The 17,231-nt window shown below is 46.0% G+C and overlaps 1 protein-coding gene across 3 annotated transcripts in view; it reads right to left on the bottom strand.

The window, feature by feature from the left end:
- The window catches only part of CORO7 (coronin 7), a 155,328-nt gene that overhangs the window by 10,437 nt on the left and 127,660 nt on the right, over positions 1-17,231 (bottom strand). For all 3 annotated transcript variants that reach the window (XM_056805820.1, XM_007499068.2, XM_007499069.2), the window contains exons 10-27: positions 10,105-10,159; positions 9,021-9,078; positions 8,707-8,852; positions 8,433-8,525; positions 7,956-8,087; positions 7,470-7,599; positions 6,691-6,866; positions 5,266-5,374; positions 4,870-4,956; positions 4,593-4,735; positions 4,218-4,322; positions 4,021-4,106; positions 2,577-2,718; positions 2,385-2,474; positions 1,880-1,996; positions 1,436-1,571; positions 631-722; positions 57-143 (exon numbers count right to left, since the gene is read on the bottom strand). In XM_056805820.1, the coding sequence (XP_056661798.1) occupies positions 57-143; positions 631-722; positions 1,436-1,571; positions 1,880-1,996; positions 2,385-2,474; positions 2,577-2,718; positions 4,021-4,106; positions 4,218-4,322; positions 4,593-4,735; positions 4,870-4,956; positions 5,266-5,374; positions 6,691-6,866; positions 7,470-7,599; positions 7,956-8,087; positions 8,433-8,525; positions 8,707-8,852; positions 9,021-9,078; positions 10,105-10,159 (1,984 nt within the window). The remainder of the gene's footprint in view (positions 1-56; positions 144-630; positions 723-1,435; positions 1,572-1,879; positions 1,997-2,384; positions 2,475-2,576; positions 2,719-4,020; positions 4,107-4,217; positions 4,323-4,592; positions 4,736-4,869; positions 4,957-5,265; positions 5,375-6,690; positions 6,867-7,469; positions 7,600-7,955; positions 8,088-8,432; positions 8,526-8,706; positions 8,853-9,020; positions 9,079-10,104; positions 10,160-17,231) is intronic.

The raw sequence follows: 17,231 nt of genomic DNA on the forward strand, positions 1-17,231 counted from the left end.
AGCTATACCTGTGTCATGGAGGCCCCTCTACCCCCCTCTCTTGCCCAACTTCTTACCCATTCATCCTCATCCACTCCCTCAAAGGAATCCTGGGGGAGGGGGTCTTCCCGGTTACCCAACTTCGCCACCATGGCACTTAGCAGCTGAGGAAAAAATAAAAAGGGGAGTATGAGGAAAAATCCAGCCAACAATAGGGACCTCCCAACACCTCAGAGAGGCAGGACTAGACAGTGGGTCTCACAGACCATTTCTATAAACCAAAGATTAAGACTCAGGAATACTTTAGAGCAGGACCAGAAGCATCAAGGAGCTGGTGACTGAGAAGGGCAATCAATCCGGTGCCTTTCCTCCTGACTTCAGGGTCAGGAGGACATTCAACCTTGTCTGGATAATCAGGCGAGGAGCTTTTAGGGGACAACTGTAAACCACTGGCTTTGATTCACACTTTGATCTTGTGGGATCAAAGTGCTGTCCGTTGGCACCCCCCAGCCAGGCAGCCGCACTGAGTGCAGGCTCCCAACACACAGCAGTGTCTGGGTACACATCATCCTGGAAGATCTCACTGATGGGGTCTTCTATTTCCCACTGATGCCCTGTTCTGTTGCTCCATATCTGTGTCACCAGTCTCACCTCTTCTTTCTTCTGCTGGTCTGACTTCTCTTCAAGGTAGACAGCTGAGGGCAAGGTCCGTCGTGTTGGAGCTTCTCGGGGGGCCTCACTCACTGTGGATGGAGTAATTGTTATAGCTGTCCCTTACCAAACTGAAGCAAAGGGTCATTCCTTATCCAACCTTTGTATTTCTGTGGCTAGTACAACATTCTACATAAAGCAGGTGCTTAAAGAATCAGCTTATTGGAAAGGGAAACAGCAATGATGGGGACCAAGTGGTCTCTCTTTACCATTTCAATCTTGACACTAACTGGTACCGGGGAAGACCTGGTGGCTGAACTGCCTGGCCTCATGCTGTGGCACTAACTTGCCCTAAGGCAGGGACGGCATCGTATGGAGGATAGGAGAAATAGCAGTCATTTAAGCTCTGACACGAGTGAAACATTGTGTTGGGCACTGTGGGGGGATGAAAATAAACAAAAGACACGTCCAAGATCTCAAAGACCAGTTGAAGAAACAAACACAAAAAGATGTTAAGAACCACAATGTCAGTGTATGTCTAAGAGGCTGACTGAAGCTTGCCTTCTCTCCTATGGTAAACAGAACAAGTAAGGAATGAGCCTGCTCTCTCTTGGAACTGCCCGTCCTCATTAATCCCCTGCCCACTCATTCCTTCCTGAGCCTTTTGGGCATTTCTTCTGTCCCAGGGCTCCCCAATCAGAGGCATCCTCTGCCCTCCTCCTTCTCCATAGTTCTTGAGGGCTTTTCCTCCTTTGCCCCCTTCTTGGTCCCAAAGCCTTCCAGCTCTTTCAGCCCTTCATCTCACCTGGGGTCATTCCAGGGGGCTGCAGGTTGAGGCGGCGGTGCTGTCTGTTGGCACCCCCCAGCCAGGCAGCAGCACTGAGTGCAGGCTCCCAACACACAGCAGTGTCTGGGTACACATCATCCTGGAAGAACTCTTTCTATAGGGAGTAGGGAGACACTGAGATACTGTGCTCTTGGCCCAGGGAGGGCTAACCTCAGCACAGATGGTTCCAGGAGGCCACGTTTGCTTTGGGCAGTTTCAGGAGTCCAGGGCCCTTCCCCTCTGGTCTGGGGGAAGCCCCATGATGCCAAGGCATCTGGTTGGATGGGTGAGGGGAAGAAGAGGCCTTGGTCACCCCAACTCTGAGGGGGCGGTACAGACATCCCCTTTGGGGAGTGGGGGTCAACAGGTTTATCCTGATGAGGTTGTGGAATTTTCTGTGATAGGTTCAGTTCTCCAACTTACTTTGACCCTGGGAAGTCGGAAGGCAACAGGTTCTAGGGAAGACTGACGGAGCCGGAGGCCTCGAGCAAACTCAACCTGTTGTACCTCACATTCTGTCTTGGGCAAGAAGGCGAAGCCCTGAGTGCCGGGGGGAGAGGGAGGTCATGTCAGAGCTCAGGCCTGGGCAGACCGGGCTGCCTGGCACTTCCCTCTCCATCAGAAGGCACACACCTCCTTCCTGTAGGTGCTCGGAGGAAGCGGCCACCAGCCACACATCAGCCTGACTTTACCAGCCAGCTTCCTCCTCCTTCTTAAACAGAGCTCGACACCTGCTCCCTGGCTCTTCCTGACCCAGAACCCCTTCCCTCAGTGACCGCCAGAGGGCAGGCTCTCCCCACTATGGGCTCTGATCCTGGGGCCCTGCCCCTGGGAAGATGCCAGGGAGAGCCACTCGATTCTGGGCCGCAGAGCCAGAAAAAAAGGGGCGAGGAGACACCTGCAGCAGAATGGAGAGAGGACCTTTTACCTTGTGTGGATCAGATGAGGTGAAGCTGTTGCACTCCAGGAAGAAGGGGGCCTCGGGAAGGAGCTCATACACAAATACTCGCGTGTCACCCTGAAGCAGGAGGCAACTGAGGAAAGGCTGCAGCCTTTTCTTCCCAAGCCCACCACCCCAGGCCCACCTCAGCCCATGCCACTCTCCAGGCCCCCGACTGACCTTGCCAGTGAGAAGGACGAGACCAGTGTCTGGATCATAGCTGGGCAGCAGGGTGGAAGGGGCTACATCGAGACCCAGCACGGCCAAAGGGCCGCCACCCAGTGATCCTGCCCCGTAGAGGAGAAGCTGGCGCTCACTCCGGCTGCAATGATAACCATGAAAAGGGCCTCAGAGTCTGGTCTTTAAGAGGGAAGAAGAAAGGTGGGGTTTGAGAGAGAAAGATAAGCATGGGTGTAGGAAACTGAGTTTGGGAACTGTTCATTCTTCCCTTTCAGTGCCTCTAGAATGTCTCCTTTCCATAAATTCCCACTGTTCCCAAGTTAGTCCAGGTCCTCAGTTCTTGTAGTAATTAAAAAAAGAAAAGAAAAGAAAACCTTACCTTCCATCTTAGAATCAACACTAAGTTCTGGTTCCAAGGCAGAAGAGCAATAAGGGATAGACAATGGGGATTAAGTGACTTGCCCAGGGTCACACAACTAGGAAGTGTGCAAATCCACATTTAAACCCAGGACCTCTGTCTCTAAGCCTGGCTCTCAATCCACTGAGCTACCCAGTTGTCCCCCTTGTAGTAATTTTTAAACTTGTGTCTCTTACACCTTCTAATCCATTTAACATGATACCATATTAGTTATGTTTTAAAAAAAAACTTAAAGATTGTAAAGTTATGGGAGAGGTGGGGGGGGGAAGAAAATGAATAATGTTTGAAAATGACCAAATAAAATAATGTTCAAAAAATTAAAAAAAAAAAGATTGTAAAGTTACAGAATTCAGTCCTGGAAGACACCTTCAAGACCATTTCATCTACCCTTTTGGACAGGAACTTTCAGTGGCTCCCCAATGCCTAAAAAAACTTAAGTTCAAATTCCTTTTCTTGGCCTTTAAGACCATCCACAATGTGATCCTGACTTTTCCTTTCCAGCCTCATTTCCCATTAATCTCCTTTAGGTCCTCTATTTTCCAGTCAATCTAGTCGTCTCACCATTTTCTGATCATACCTGAGTCCAAGCTCATGCAAAATTTCCCTGGAAGAGGAAGGCCAGCCTCCCATCGCTGCCCATTTTCCAATGTCCGCTCATGTTAGCTCCTTCCAAACCTTCCCCTGTACTCTCTCAGCACTTCATCTGGGGAAATTCCATGGGACTTAACAAATAATTGCCTTATATTCTAGGTGTGTACAAGCTTTATCTCTTCTACTAAGCTGTAGCTCCATGAAGGCATGAGCTTTGTCTTATTTATTTATCTTTGTCATTTCTCTTAATGCCAAGCATTGTGTCTAACACCCAGTAGGTGCTTGATCAGTGTTTCTTGAACGAATATGATCAGGACTAGGAGAATATAGGAGCTGAAAGCCTCATTAGAGATTGGATTAGCAGCGAGGAGATGATTTTTCAGAAGAAAGGTTTGGGAGGAATTGCAGGTTTTAGAAGACAATGGGACGGTTCACCTGTCAAAGCCGGAAACCAGCAGACACCGGCCATCACACACCCACACCACACGGGCTCCTCGACCTCCCTCAGGGCCAGGACCCTCCTGTAAGGGAGAGTATGACTAGGGTGACCCAGCTGGCTTGAGTTGATCATGAAAGGACTTGGATGGGACTAATGGCCTCTCTATCCTGCCCAACCCCGATTGTGCTCTCACCTGGATAGGTTCTGGGCTACTCCGGGGATCATAGATCCGAACCCTACCATCTTTGCACACAGTTGCCAGGAGCTGTCCATCGGGACTCCAGGCCATGCTGAAGATCTGAAAGAGAGGCAGAGGGATGAAATACAGGCTTGCCCTTGCTCCTTTGGGGTGCAAAGCCAAAACTCCAGACCCTGATGGTCTGACTGCCCCCCAACTCTGCCTTACCTAGAACTTCTGTGCTATCCCTTACTTGTGCCCAACTAGGATACGGTGGGGATGGAACAAGAGTTATCCTAGCCTGAATGGCAGACCCTGGTCATTGACTTCTATCTGGTCCTCTCTCATTCCCCACCCCTCCTTAAGAGTCTGACTCGGATCTCTCCCCACCTGGTCCTTGTGACCCTGCAGCCTTATCTTCTCCAACCCTTCTTGCAGGTCCCAGATCCGCACAGTCAAATCATAGGAAGATGAGGCCAAGACATCAGATGCCAAGGGGTGGAAGCGCAGGGAGTAGATCTTCTCTGTATGCCCTGGGAGAGGTTAGGAAGTAGCATCATGTAGTGATCAAGGCACCCTGTGCTCTGCCCTCTGCCCTCCTTGCTGCACATTTTCCTCGCCATTGCTCTCCCTGCAGCCCAGCCTTTCTCCATCTTCTTAGTCTCACCTGTCAGTATGGCCTCAGGCATTGTCATCACTTCTTGCAGTCCTTCAGGGGGTACCCGCCACAGCCGTATCCGGGCATCTTCCCCAGCTATGGACAGGGGGGAAGTGACCCAGCCAGGGTGCTTAGCCTCATCCAGTCAGAAACCCTGTCCCCCTTGCCCAGATGCCCCAGAGCTTCGGCATTCTGCCCAATACCCACAAAAAGGCTTCTTGATTTAGACTGGCCTCAGGGGAACAAGGGAGGAGGCTAGAGACTCAGCTGTGGCATCACAAGGCCAGTGCAGAGAGAGAAGCTAGGTTCAGGGGGTACCAAGGGGGGTAATCAGAAACAATCAGGGAAATGTGCTTCAAAGGGTGGTGTCTTCCTGACAAGCTGCAAGTCCCCACCCCCCCTTACCCACAGCAAGGCGGTACAGGTCAAATGGGTCCCAGGTGAGGTCAGTGACAGCCACCCCGTTCTGTAGCGTGGGCAATGCAGTATCAGGCAGACGGCCAGGTTTCCGCAGCTAGAATATGAGGTACCCGTGCCCCAAGGCCCATAAGTGCCAGGCAGAAGAAAGGTACCTGCCATCCCTGAGCCCTCAGTGTCAACAGCCAGGCAAGCATGTTTAGGCCCCTATGTAGGGCTAAGCAGGGAGATCTGAGCTGGGGGATCGGACCCCAGAGTCCAGACCTTCCCAACCACTTTAAACGAATTTCTTCTCTCCACAGATGGCTTAAATTCTCTTTGCCTCAACCACCCACTGTCCATACCTCACTTATGTGTCGCCAGTCTCTCCAACTGTGATATTCAAGGAGACTAGCACAAGAGGCAATTCCTTGTATTCCCCAAAGGCATAATAGGGAGAGCAGAAATCTAGCAGTCAAGCGGCACCATTTCAGGGACACCCAAACACTTGCTCATAGGTAGCTCCGCTCTCCTATTAGTGTAACTGATCACTCCTCGTGGAGTGTAACGGCAATAAAGCATCCTTGCTTTCCCAGGGGACGGCACTTTGAGCAGTCAAGGCCTTGGCCAGAATCAGCCTGTGGGGATGGCCCACCCCTCATCTCTCGCTGCCACCTAGCAGACAGCAGGGAATCACTGGCATGGGGCGAGACCAAGCCTCGAGAGGCCGGCGGCATCTGTGGGGCAGGGGCAGAGGAAGATGTGTGTGGTGGTGGGAAACGGAGTGCAGGCTAGGATGATGAAGACGAACCCTTTCCACTTCCTGTTCCTGCCTGGGCCTGGCTCTCACCCCAGGGATTTGCCCTTCAGCTGGCACGAGCATCCTACGGGGGCCTCCTGGAGAGGGATGCAGGATATTGATCTCAACCTGATTTCTCTCATGCTGTTTTCCAATTCTCCCAGCAGTTTTTGTCAAATAGTGGTTTCTTGTCCCCAAAGCTGGGATCTTTGGGCTTATCATAGACTGTCTTGCTGAGGTCATTTACCCCAAGTCTATTCCAAGATCCTCACTTCTGTCTCTTAGCCAGTGCCATTTTGATTTAATGATCACTGCTTTATAGTATAGTTTGAGATCTGGGACTACTAGACCTCCATCCTCCACATTTTTTTTTTCATAGTTCCCTTGATATTCTTGATCTTTGTTCTTCCAGATGAACTTTGAAATCATTTTTTTTCTAATTCTATAAAAAAGTTTTTTTGGTAGTTTGATAGGTATAGTACTGAACGAGTAAATTAATTTAGGTAGGACTGTCATTATTATTATATTAGCTCATCCTACCCATAAGCAATTAATGTTTTTCCAATTATTTAGGAGAGGGATGCAGGAAAGCTAAGCACCCCGGGGTAAGAGAGCTGAAGCCAGACGGTCCTCACCTCCAGAACTGCCACCTGCCCGCCTGTGCTCAGCAGAGGTAAAGCCACATGGAGGCGATTGGCACAGAATCCATCACTTTCCCCAGGAGTGGTGAGGTTGAGCCCTTTGAGGTTGGTGATGTGGGTATCGCGATGGAGTACAGTACCCTGAGCGTGGCGGAACTTGGAGCTAGGGCCTAAGGGAAAGGGAAAGGGGGAAGAAGAATTGGGAAGATAGCAAGGGGGTATAAAGAACTATTAATAAACACTTCAACAAACAAAAAAAGCATCCTTGGGGCAACTCTCCCGCCCTGGGCTTCTCATGTTGGGGTCTTTCCTTCAGGTACCTCTGGGCCTAGTCTGGCATTCCTAAGACCCCAGAAGTCTGAGTTCAAATCTCAGCTCAGGCACTAACTTGTGTCACCTTGGGAAGAAATAGTTCACTCTGAGCCTCAGTTTCTTTTTCTGTCAAGTGGGAGATAACACTTCCTGTGGTATCTCTCATCACAGAGGTGTCATGAGGAATGAGAAAAGACATAAAATTTTGCCTTGGAAGAGGTTACAACAGACCGCGGTCCAGAGTTCTCATTCAGGGGACCTGATCGTCTACATCCTGTGAGCACCGCACGAAGGCTCAGGATGCCCAAGGCCAGGTGGCCTGAGGGGCGCTCGTGCTCCAGGGGGCTCTCCGGGGGTGATGCAGCAAAGTCACAGATGTGTGGCCCAGTGGCAGACGGCTTGTGGACACTTCAATACTTGGTGAAGGGGAGGCCAAGGGAGCTGTTCTCAGTCCAACTTACCCAGAAGGCTTTGGAGGGACCTCTGGGATGGGCTGGTGCCAATGCCACTGGTGCTCGAGAGTGAGCGGCCCAGGCTGGAGGGGGTGGAGGGGGAGGTCAGAGAGCTGGGTGGGGAGGAGAAGCTGCCCTCCTGGAGGAGAAAGGGAAATGGCCAAGAGTCGGAGGGGTTCTGGCCCCTCGGACGTCCTTCCTTCAGCCCCGCAGGTGAAAGATGGATGCCTCATTCCTTGGATGGTCCTGACTCCCCAGTCAGTTCTATTTGTGACCAGGCACTTTCAAAGGGCATAGAGACAGACCAGAAAGAAACCTGGAGTCTGGTACTCCTGGCCCACAACTCCCCTCAGGCTTTAGGACACAATCTGCCCCTCGGCTTATCCCATGGCCTCGGCCCCTGACATTTGGGGCTGCTTAAGGGCCAGGTTGTGTCTTTTTCAGTGGCCCATTCCAGGTTCTGGTGCCTTGTCAGGGATCGTTAGGATCACTTACACTTGGGTCCGTGTCACCCACTGGCACCTCCTGAAGCTGAGTGGCAGCAGGAGAAGAGAGTTCTGTGGGTATCAGATGGGAAGTGAAGCTGGCATGAGGCCGGCGGGCAGGATTCAGACTAACCCTCTGGACCTGTGAAAAAGGATCCCAGAGGGTAAAATCATGGCCTGGGCCCATGCAGAGAAGGCAGCAAAGATGGACCAGGACTGGGGTAGGACCATCAAGACCAGGATGCTCGGAGAGCACGAGGCCCTACCAGGTAGCAGGGGCACAGAGAGGACATGAGCGGCAAGGGCAGGATGGGCACAGCTGGACAAAGAGAATAGCAATCCTCCTGCCCCATCCCCTTAAGCAGGCATGCATCTGGGCCCAGGAATGCTCGCTCTGGAGTGGGAGCCGCTATCTCAAGCTGTGCAAGGCAGGAGGGGGCAAGATTGTGTGCAGGAGACCAAAGCTCCCCCCAGGCCAAGAGCTCACCTGCTGGTTGTCTCCAGCCCACCAAGCGTGGGCACTGGTGGCGGGCACACTGCCCGCAGCATCGGAAAACAAGTCTTCGTGGAATTCTACAGACTGGTAGGACAAACGAACGTTCAGCCATTAAAGTTTCAGGGCCACACTGAAGTGCCAGCCTGCTCCTGCAGACACCCAGGGAACTCTTGTCCCCAGGCCCCAGGAAGGGCTCTTGACTTAGCCCCATCTTACCCCGGTGGAGAAGGGCAAGGGGCATGACCCGGGCCCCAGACCCCTTTACCTTTCGGGGCACCACGTAGCTGACGGGCACGATGGCACTCTCACTGAGCTGCAGCACCCGAAGCACTTCACAGGCCATCACAGTCAGAGCGCGACGAGGTGCCAGGGCCATTCCCCGGCACTTGGTCTCTAGGACACACTGGTTCACTGGAAGGTGCCCAGGCATGGTCATGGTCTAAACCAGGGGTAGGGGAAGGACAGGGCTATGGGGAGGGAGACCAAGGTAGGAAGGGTCCGAGAGTCGGGCGAGAGGTGGAGGAGAAAATGGGGGGCAGAATAGCAAAGGGAGAAAGGCCGAAGGGGAAGGACACCTACCTTGGGTAAAGGCGGCCTGTGGCAGGGACACTTCATAGCAGTATACCAGATTCTCACCCTGCAATATAATCCCACAGCTCTTAGTCCTCTGCCTTTCCAGCTACCCCCCCTTTCTGGCCTGTAATACCTCCAAAGGGTTTTATGGGCCTCGATGGGGCCCCCCAGAGCCCTGCGAGCAGTCTAAGACACGTGGGCTTGACAGGCAAGTGATCCTTTCTTGGGAGGGGAAGAAGACACCTTTTCGGTGGATGGATTTAGTTACTATGGGCGGATGACTCGCCAATACAGCAAGCTTGCCAAAAACTCTGCTGACTCCCATCCTGCATCTTCAGCTGCCTTTCAGGCATCAGGACTGGATGTCCAGTAGACATCCTGAACTCAACATGTCCAAAATGGAACCTGCCACCTTTCCCTTAAACTCTCCCCCTCCTACCCTGGCACCACCATACTCCCAGGTCTCTGGGCTCAATCTAGGAGCCATCCTGGATCCCCCACTATCTCTCACCCCTGCCACCTCCCTGGAATAAGCCCCCTTCTCTCCTCTGGGGCTGCAGCACTGTTGCACAGGCCCTCATCCCAGGATTATGGTCTGCCTCTTCTGCCTCCCTACGTCAAGCCTCTCCTCACTGCCGTCCAGCCTCAATTCAGCCGCTAAAGTGATTTTCCTAATGCTCAGGTCTGATTGTGTCACTCCCACCCGCCCCTTCTCTCTAGTGACTTCTTGTTGCTGCCAGGAACAAATACAAAATGCATTATCCCAGCATTATCTTATTCTTTTTAAACTCGTACCCTCTGTCTTAGAATTGATACTATGTATTGGTTCCAAGGCAAAAGAGTTGTAAGGGCTAGACAGTGGGGGTTAAGTGACTTGCCCAGAGTCACACAGCTGGGAAGTGTCTGAGGCCAGATTTGAACCCAGAACCTCCTGTCCCTAGACCAGCTGCCCCCGTATTATCTTCTTTGACATGTACCTTTCACTCAAGTCAGGCCTCCAGGACATGCCATTCATGTTTTATATAGGATTTGCTGAAGATGAAGTCTCCAGTCCCCATGAGGACTTTGAGAGTCTCTGATTCTCACTCACCTTTCCACCTAGGATCAGGAGCCCAGAGTCAGCATCCAGCAGGGGGATCAGAGAACTGTAAAAACAGAAGAACGTGTCAGTGGCAGGCAGGGCTCTCTCCCGGCCCCCTCGGGGAGAGGACGCAAGCACTCTTTTCATGGGTCACCATGCTATACACACATAAACACATATGTATTCGTGTGTTTATATCTTCTTTATATGGCATATAGATATAAAAATTATCCTCCCCTCCTAGACTATAAAGCCACTAAAGGCAGAAGTCACACCTTCTTCATCTTTTTATCTTCCCTAGCACAAAGCATAGTATATTGTGCTTACATGAATATGAAGGACCTGCAGTTTCATCAGTGCGGGATCCATCATTTCAGGTGAGGGAACTCTCTCCACAAATGCAAACTAATCCTGCTATAACCAGCCCTAGAGAGGGCTTTGAAGCGCGCACGCATGCACGCGCGCACACACACACATACACACACACACACACACACACACAGAGTCAAGATTTTTCCAGAGCAACAAAGCTAATAAGTGTCAGAGGGTCTACATCCACTCAACTAATTTGCAAGGAGTCGGGGTTTAAGAAATGTTTAGGGGATGAATAAATGCGGTTCAGTAATAGGCAAAATCCGGCCCCAAGATGCTAATTCTTGCCTGCCTCTTGCAGTCAAGGAAGCCCAGGGTTAAACACATCTGACCCTTAGAGTAACAGGCACAAGTGGTCAGGTCAGGTCAGGTCAGGGGGACAAAAGCCAAATATAATGTATTCTCCCCAATCCCAGGAGAACGGTCTCTCTCTACAGCTGCTGGCGTGTTGAGGTAGCTTGAAAAATTGTTCGATCAAATGCTATCTCCCATTTTTCTTCTAAAGGCATCCTTTAGAATCCCAGCTAAATTGGCAGCATGAGAATACTTGAAAGCCCTCTTCCTACCCTCAAAAAACCCCCCAACAACCCTTCAATAAAGCTCCAAAATGTGCCAGAAGAAACAATGAGAAATAAACCAAAGACAGAGTTGCTATAAGTTCCTTCATCCAGTTCAGGACTACACAAGAAGACTATCAAAACTTAGTGAAGGTTCTGGGCAAAAATATGCCACAATTGGTGGAAGTCATTAGACACAAGCATCCCAGAGCCACAGCAAGAAACAGGACTGGATCAGCCTCTCCCTGAGCCACAGCAGGGGACAAGGCAAGGAAAATCTGGGAGGCAAATCTCTGTAATCAGCTAATTGATAATATCTGGTTGAGATTTATCAGGATTACAGTACAGTAAAGGATGGGGCCAGCTCTAAACTGAGCATGGAGAAGGTGCAGAGAAAGGGCTGAGTTCAAAATCTAAGTTGGGTCACCAGAAGACTAAATTCTAACACAGAGATTCCTGCAAAGGGTAAAGAACCTAGTCTTAGCCACCCCACTCCATCCAAGAATATGAGAAAGATTTGATTCTGATTTAAGCACAAAGTCCCAAATCATAAACTAAGGCTAGAGATATGATTAAACAGAATAAAATGCTAAATACAATGAAGAAATTCTACAGATTGAGAATTACTCAGGAGGTAAATCCAGAAGAAGAGAAAAACAATAAGATCAAGTGGAAATTCAGAAAAAAGAATGGCTTGCCTATAAGGTCTAAAGGGGAGCTAGGAAGAGAGGCAAGAAATATAAAAAGCAATTTTAAATGAGATGATAGCTATGATTTTTAAAATGGGAAGGGGAATTAATAACTTAAAACAGAAAGCAGTAAACTTTAAAAGAAACAGATTCCCTAAAAATTAGAATGGGTTAAACAGAAAGCAATGATTCTGAGACAAAAATAAATATTAATCAAATTATTGCAAAATCAAAAGATTGCAAAAAATATAAGCAATATATTATTTTAAAAATTGATCTGGAAAATGAGACCAAGAAGAAATAAAATCCAAGATTTTTCCAAATCCAAATCCAGAATCCAAAATAAAAATCAAGAAAAAAATCATTGAACTAATGACAAAAAATAAGCCTGGATATTATATTTTAAGAAATAATAAATTAAAATGACAAATAATGACAAAAAATAAGCCTGTATAGTATATTTCAAGAAATAATAAATTAAAATTGCTGAGATTTATCGGAAAAAGACAAGTGATAAGATGTTAAGGACCTGAACAGAACTTTAATGAAATGAGATGGTAGATCTCTGACAATTACTAACTGGGAACAGAAAGGAGTATACATATTTCTTAGCAGTGAATGTCAATACAAAAAAATTGACTATATGGGCATAAAACTTCAAAAACAAATGCAGAAAAGCAGAAATATTAAACTCACCCATTACTGATCACAATTCAAAGAAAATTATAAACAATAAAGGGCCTTTATAGAAAGTATTAAAATCAATTCAAAACTAAGTCATTTGACCCTAAATTTATATTTATTATTTCTAGGCTTTGTTTTCTAATCCACCCTAAATAACTGAATCCTATATTGGTTAGAATGAGTCAAAGGATAAAGCATAAAAGTAATATTTCATCAAAGAAAATTATAACAATGAAACAACATATCAAAACTTTTGGGATGCAGCCAAAGCAGACCTCAGGAATTTTATGTTTCTTTTTTTTTTCTTTTTTTTTTTTTTATTTTATTTTATTTGGTCGTTTTCATACATTATTCACTGGAAACAAAGATCGTTTTCTTTTCCTCCCCTCCCCCCCCCCCCCCCCCCGCCTTTCCCTCTCCCATAGCCGACGCATGATTCCACTGGTTATCACATGTGTTCTTGACTCGAACCCTTTTCCCTGTTGTTGGAGTTTGCATTATAGTGTTCATTTAGAGTCTCTCCTCAGTCTTATCTCCTCCAACCCTGTGGTCCAGCAGTTGCTTTTCAGCGGTGTTTTTACTCCCACAGTTTATCCTCTGCTTGTGGGTAGTATTTTTTTTTTTTAGATCCCTGCAGATTGTTCAGGGAAATTGCATTGATACTTATGGAGAAGTCCATCACCTTCGATTGTACCACAATGTATCAGTCTCTGTGTATAATGTTTTCCTGGTTCTGCTCCTTTCGCTCTGCATCACTTCCTGGAGGTTGTTCCAGTTCACATGGAATTCCTCCACTTTATTATTCCTTTTAGCACAATAATATTCCATCACCAACATATACCACAATTTGTTTAGCCATTCCCCAATTGAGGGGCATCCCCTCATTTTCCAATTTTTGGCCACCACAAAGAGCGCAGCTATGAATATTTTTGTACAAGTCTTTTTGTCCATTATCTCTTTGGGGTACAAGCCCAGCAGTGCTATGGCTGGATCAAAGGGCAGACAGTCTTTTATCGCCCTTTGGGCATAGTTCCAAATTGCCCTCCAGAATGGTTGGATCAATTCACAACTCCACCAGCAATGAATTAATGTCCCCACTTTGCCACATCCCCTCCAGCATTCATTACTTTGCATAGCTGTCATGTTAGCCAATCTGCTAGGTGTGAGATGATACCTCAGAGTTGTTTTGATTTGCATCTCTCTGATTATAAGAGATGTAGAGCACTTTTTCATGTGCTTATTAATAGTTTTGATTTCTTTGGCTGAGAATTGCCTGTTCATGTCCCTTGCCCATTTGTCAATTGGAGAATGGCTTGATTTTTTGTACAATTGATTTAGTTCTTTATAAATTTTAGTAATTAAACCCTTGTCAGAGGTTTTTATGAAGATTGTTTCCCAATTTGTTGCTACCCTTCTGATTTTGGTTACATTGGTTTTGTTTGTACAAAAACTTTTTAATTTGATGTAATCCAGATTATTTATTTTGCATTTTGTAATTCTTTCTAATTCTTGCTTGGTTTTGAAGTATTTCCCTTCCCAAAGGTCTGACATGTATACTATTCTGTGTTCGCCTAATTTTCTTATAGTTTCTTTCTTTATGTTCAAGTCATTCATCCATTTTGAATTTATCTTGGTGTAGGGTGTGAGGTGTTGATCTAAGCCTAATCTTTCCCACACTGTCCTCCAATTTTCCCAACAGTTTTTATGAAATAGTGGGTTTTTGTCCCAAAAGCTGGGATCTTTGGGTTTGTCATATACTGTCTTGCTGAGGTTGCTTGCCCCCAGTCTATTCCACTGATCCTCCTTTCTGTCTCTTAGCCAGTACCAAATTGTTTTGATGACCGCTGCTTTATAATATAGTCTGAGATCTGGGACTGCAAGACCCCCTTCCTTTGTATTTTTTTTCATTAATTCCCTGGGTATCCTTGATCTTTTGTTTTTCCAAATGAACTTTGTTATGTTTTTTTCTAAATCAGTAAAAAAAATTTTTGGGAGTTCCATGGGTATGGCACTAAATAGATAGATGAGTTTGGGTAGGATGGTCATTTTTATTATATTGGCTCGTCCTACCCATGAGCAGTTAATGTTCTTGCTGCTGAGCTGTGTTGGAATTATATAGAAATGCTGATGACTTATGTGGGTTTATTTTGTATCCTGCAACTTTGCTAAAGTTGTTGATTATTTCAATTAGCTTTTTGGTTGAATCTCTAGGATTCTTTAAGTAGACCATCATGTCATCTGCAAAGAGTGATAATTTGGTCTCCTCCTTGCCTATTTTGATGCCTTCAATTTCTTTTTCTTCTCTAATTGCTACTGCTAGTGTTTCTAATACAATGTCAAATAATAGAGGTGATAATGGGCATCCTTGTTTCACTCCTGATCTTAATGGGAATGGATTTAGTTTATCCCCATTGCAGATGATATTAGCTGATGGTTTTAGATATATACTGTTTATTATTTTTAGGAATGACCCTTCTATTCCTATGCTTTCTAGTGTTTTTAGTAGGAATGGGTGTTGTATTTTATCAAAGGCTTTTTCTGCATCTATTGAGATAATCATGTGATTCTTGTTGGTTTGCTTGTTGATGTGGTCAATTATGTGGATAGTTTTCCTAATGTTGAACCAGCCCTGCATCCCTGGTATGAATCCTACTTGATCATGGTGGATGACCCTTCTAATCACTTGCTGGAGTCTTTTTGCTAGTATCCTATTTAAGATTTTTGCATCTATATTCATTAGGGAGATTGGCCTATAGTTTTCTTTCTCTGTTTTTGGCCTGCCTGGCTTTGGAATTAGTACCATGCTTGTGTCATAAAAGGAGTTTGGTAGGACTCCCTCTTTGCTTATTATGTCGAATAGTTTGTGTAATATTGGGGTTAACTGTTCTCTGAATGTTTGATAGAATTCACTGGTGAATCCATCAGGCCCTGGGGATTTTTTCTTAGGCAGTTCTTTGATGGCTTGATGGATTTCAATTTCTGATATGGGATTATTTAAGAAAACTATTTCTTCTTCTGTTAGTCTAGGCAATTTATATTTTTGTAAATATTCATCCATATCACCTAGATTGGTAAATTTATTGCCATATAGTTGGGCAAAGTAGTTTTTAATGATTGCCTTAATTTCCTCTTCATTTGAGGTGAGATCCCCCTTTTCATCCTTGATGCTATTAATTTGCCTTTCTTCTTTCCTTTTTTTAATTAAATTAACCAGTACTTTGTCTATTTTGTCTGTTTTTTCAAAGTACCAGCTTCTAGTCTTGTTTATTAGCTCAATAGTTCTGTCACTTTCTATTTTATTAATTTCTCCCTTAATTTTTAGGATCTCTAGTATGGTTTTCTTCTGGGGGTTTTTAATTTGTTCATTCTCAAGTTTTTTGATTTGCATTTCCAATTCCTTGGTCTCTGTCCTCCCTAATTTGTTGATATATGCACTCAGGGATATGAATTTTCCTCTAAGTACTGCCTTGGCTGCATCCCATAAGGTTTGAAAGGATGTTTCGCCGTTGTCATTTTCTTCAACGAAATTGTTAATTGTTTCTATGATTTCTTCTCTAACTAAATGATTTTGGAGTATCATGTTATTTAATTTCCAATTAATTTTTGATTTGGGTCTCCATGTACCCTTGCCGATCAATATTTTAATTGCCTTGTGATCTGAAAAGGCTGCAGTTAATATTTCTGCTTTTCTGCATTTAAGTGCCATGTTTCTATGACCTAGTGTATGATCTATTTTTGTGAATGTGCCATGTGGTGCTGAAAAGAAGGTGTATTCTTTTTTGTCCCTATTTATTTTTCTCCATATGTCTATTAATTCTAATTTTTCTAAGATTTCATTCACCTCTTTTACCTCTTTCTTATTTATTTTTTGATTTGATTTATCTAAATTTGATAGTGGTTGGTTCAAGTCTCCCACTAATATGGTTTTACTGTCTAATTCCTCCTTCAATTCTCCTAGTTTCTCTATTAAAAATTTGGATGCTATACCATTTGGTGCATACATGTTGATTAGTGATATTTCCTCATTGTCTATACTTCCTTTTAGCAGAATATATTTACCTTCCCTGTCCCTTTTGATCAGGTCTATTTGTACTTTGGCTTTGTCAGATATCATGATTGCAACTCCTGCCTTCTTTCTATCGGTTGAGGCCCAAAAGGTCTTACTCCAACCTTTAATTCTAACCTTGTGAGTGTCAACCCGTCTCATATGTGTTTCTTGAAGGCAACATATGGTAGGGTTTTGTGTTCTAATCCAGTCTGCTATTTGTCTGCGTTTTATGGGTGAGTTCATCCCATTCACGTTCAAAGTTATGATTGTTATTTGTGGATTCGCTGGCATTTTGATGTCTTCCCCTAGTTCTGACCTTTCTTCTTTAGCTTTCTCCTTTTGAACCAGTGATTTACTTTAGGTCGGTCCCCCTAGTCCCCTCCCTTGAGATGCTTCCCTTTCTAGCCCGTCCCTTTTTATGCTCCCTTCCCCTCCCCCCTCTCCTTCCCTCCCTTTTTGTGCTCCCTCCCCCCTCCCCCTCCTTAATTTTCCTTTCTTTCTTGCCCTAATGGATAAGATAGAAATCAGGATCCCACTGGATCTAGATGTTCTTCCCTCTCAGATTTGATTTCACTGAGAGTAAGGTTTAAGTACTTCCACTTCACGCTCTCTTCCTCTCCTTCTCATATGAGAGTTCTTCCCCTCCCCTTCCCATGTGTATCTTTATATGGGAAAGTTTATTCTATTGCCCCAACTTTCCCCAAATCTTAGTCTATTTCGTTCGGTGCTGGGGAGAGGAAACGTGCGGCGTCTAGATTGCAGCCATGATTACCCGGAAGTCGACAA

The sequence above is a fragment of the Monodelphis domestica genome, chromosome 7, assembly GCF_027887165.1.
Source record: "Monodelphis domestica isolate mMonDom1 chromosome 7, mMonDom1.pri, whole genome shotgun sequence".
In the NCBI taxonomy this organism is placed as follows: domain Eukaryota; kingdom Metazoa; phylum Chordata; class Mammalia; order Didelphimorphia; family Didelphidae; genus Monodelphis; species Monodelphis domestica.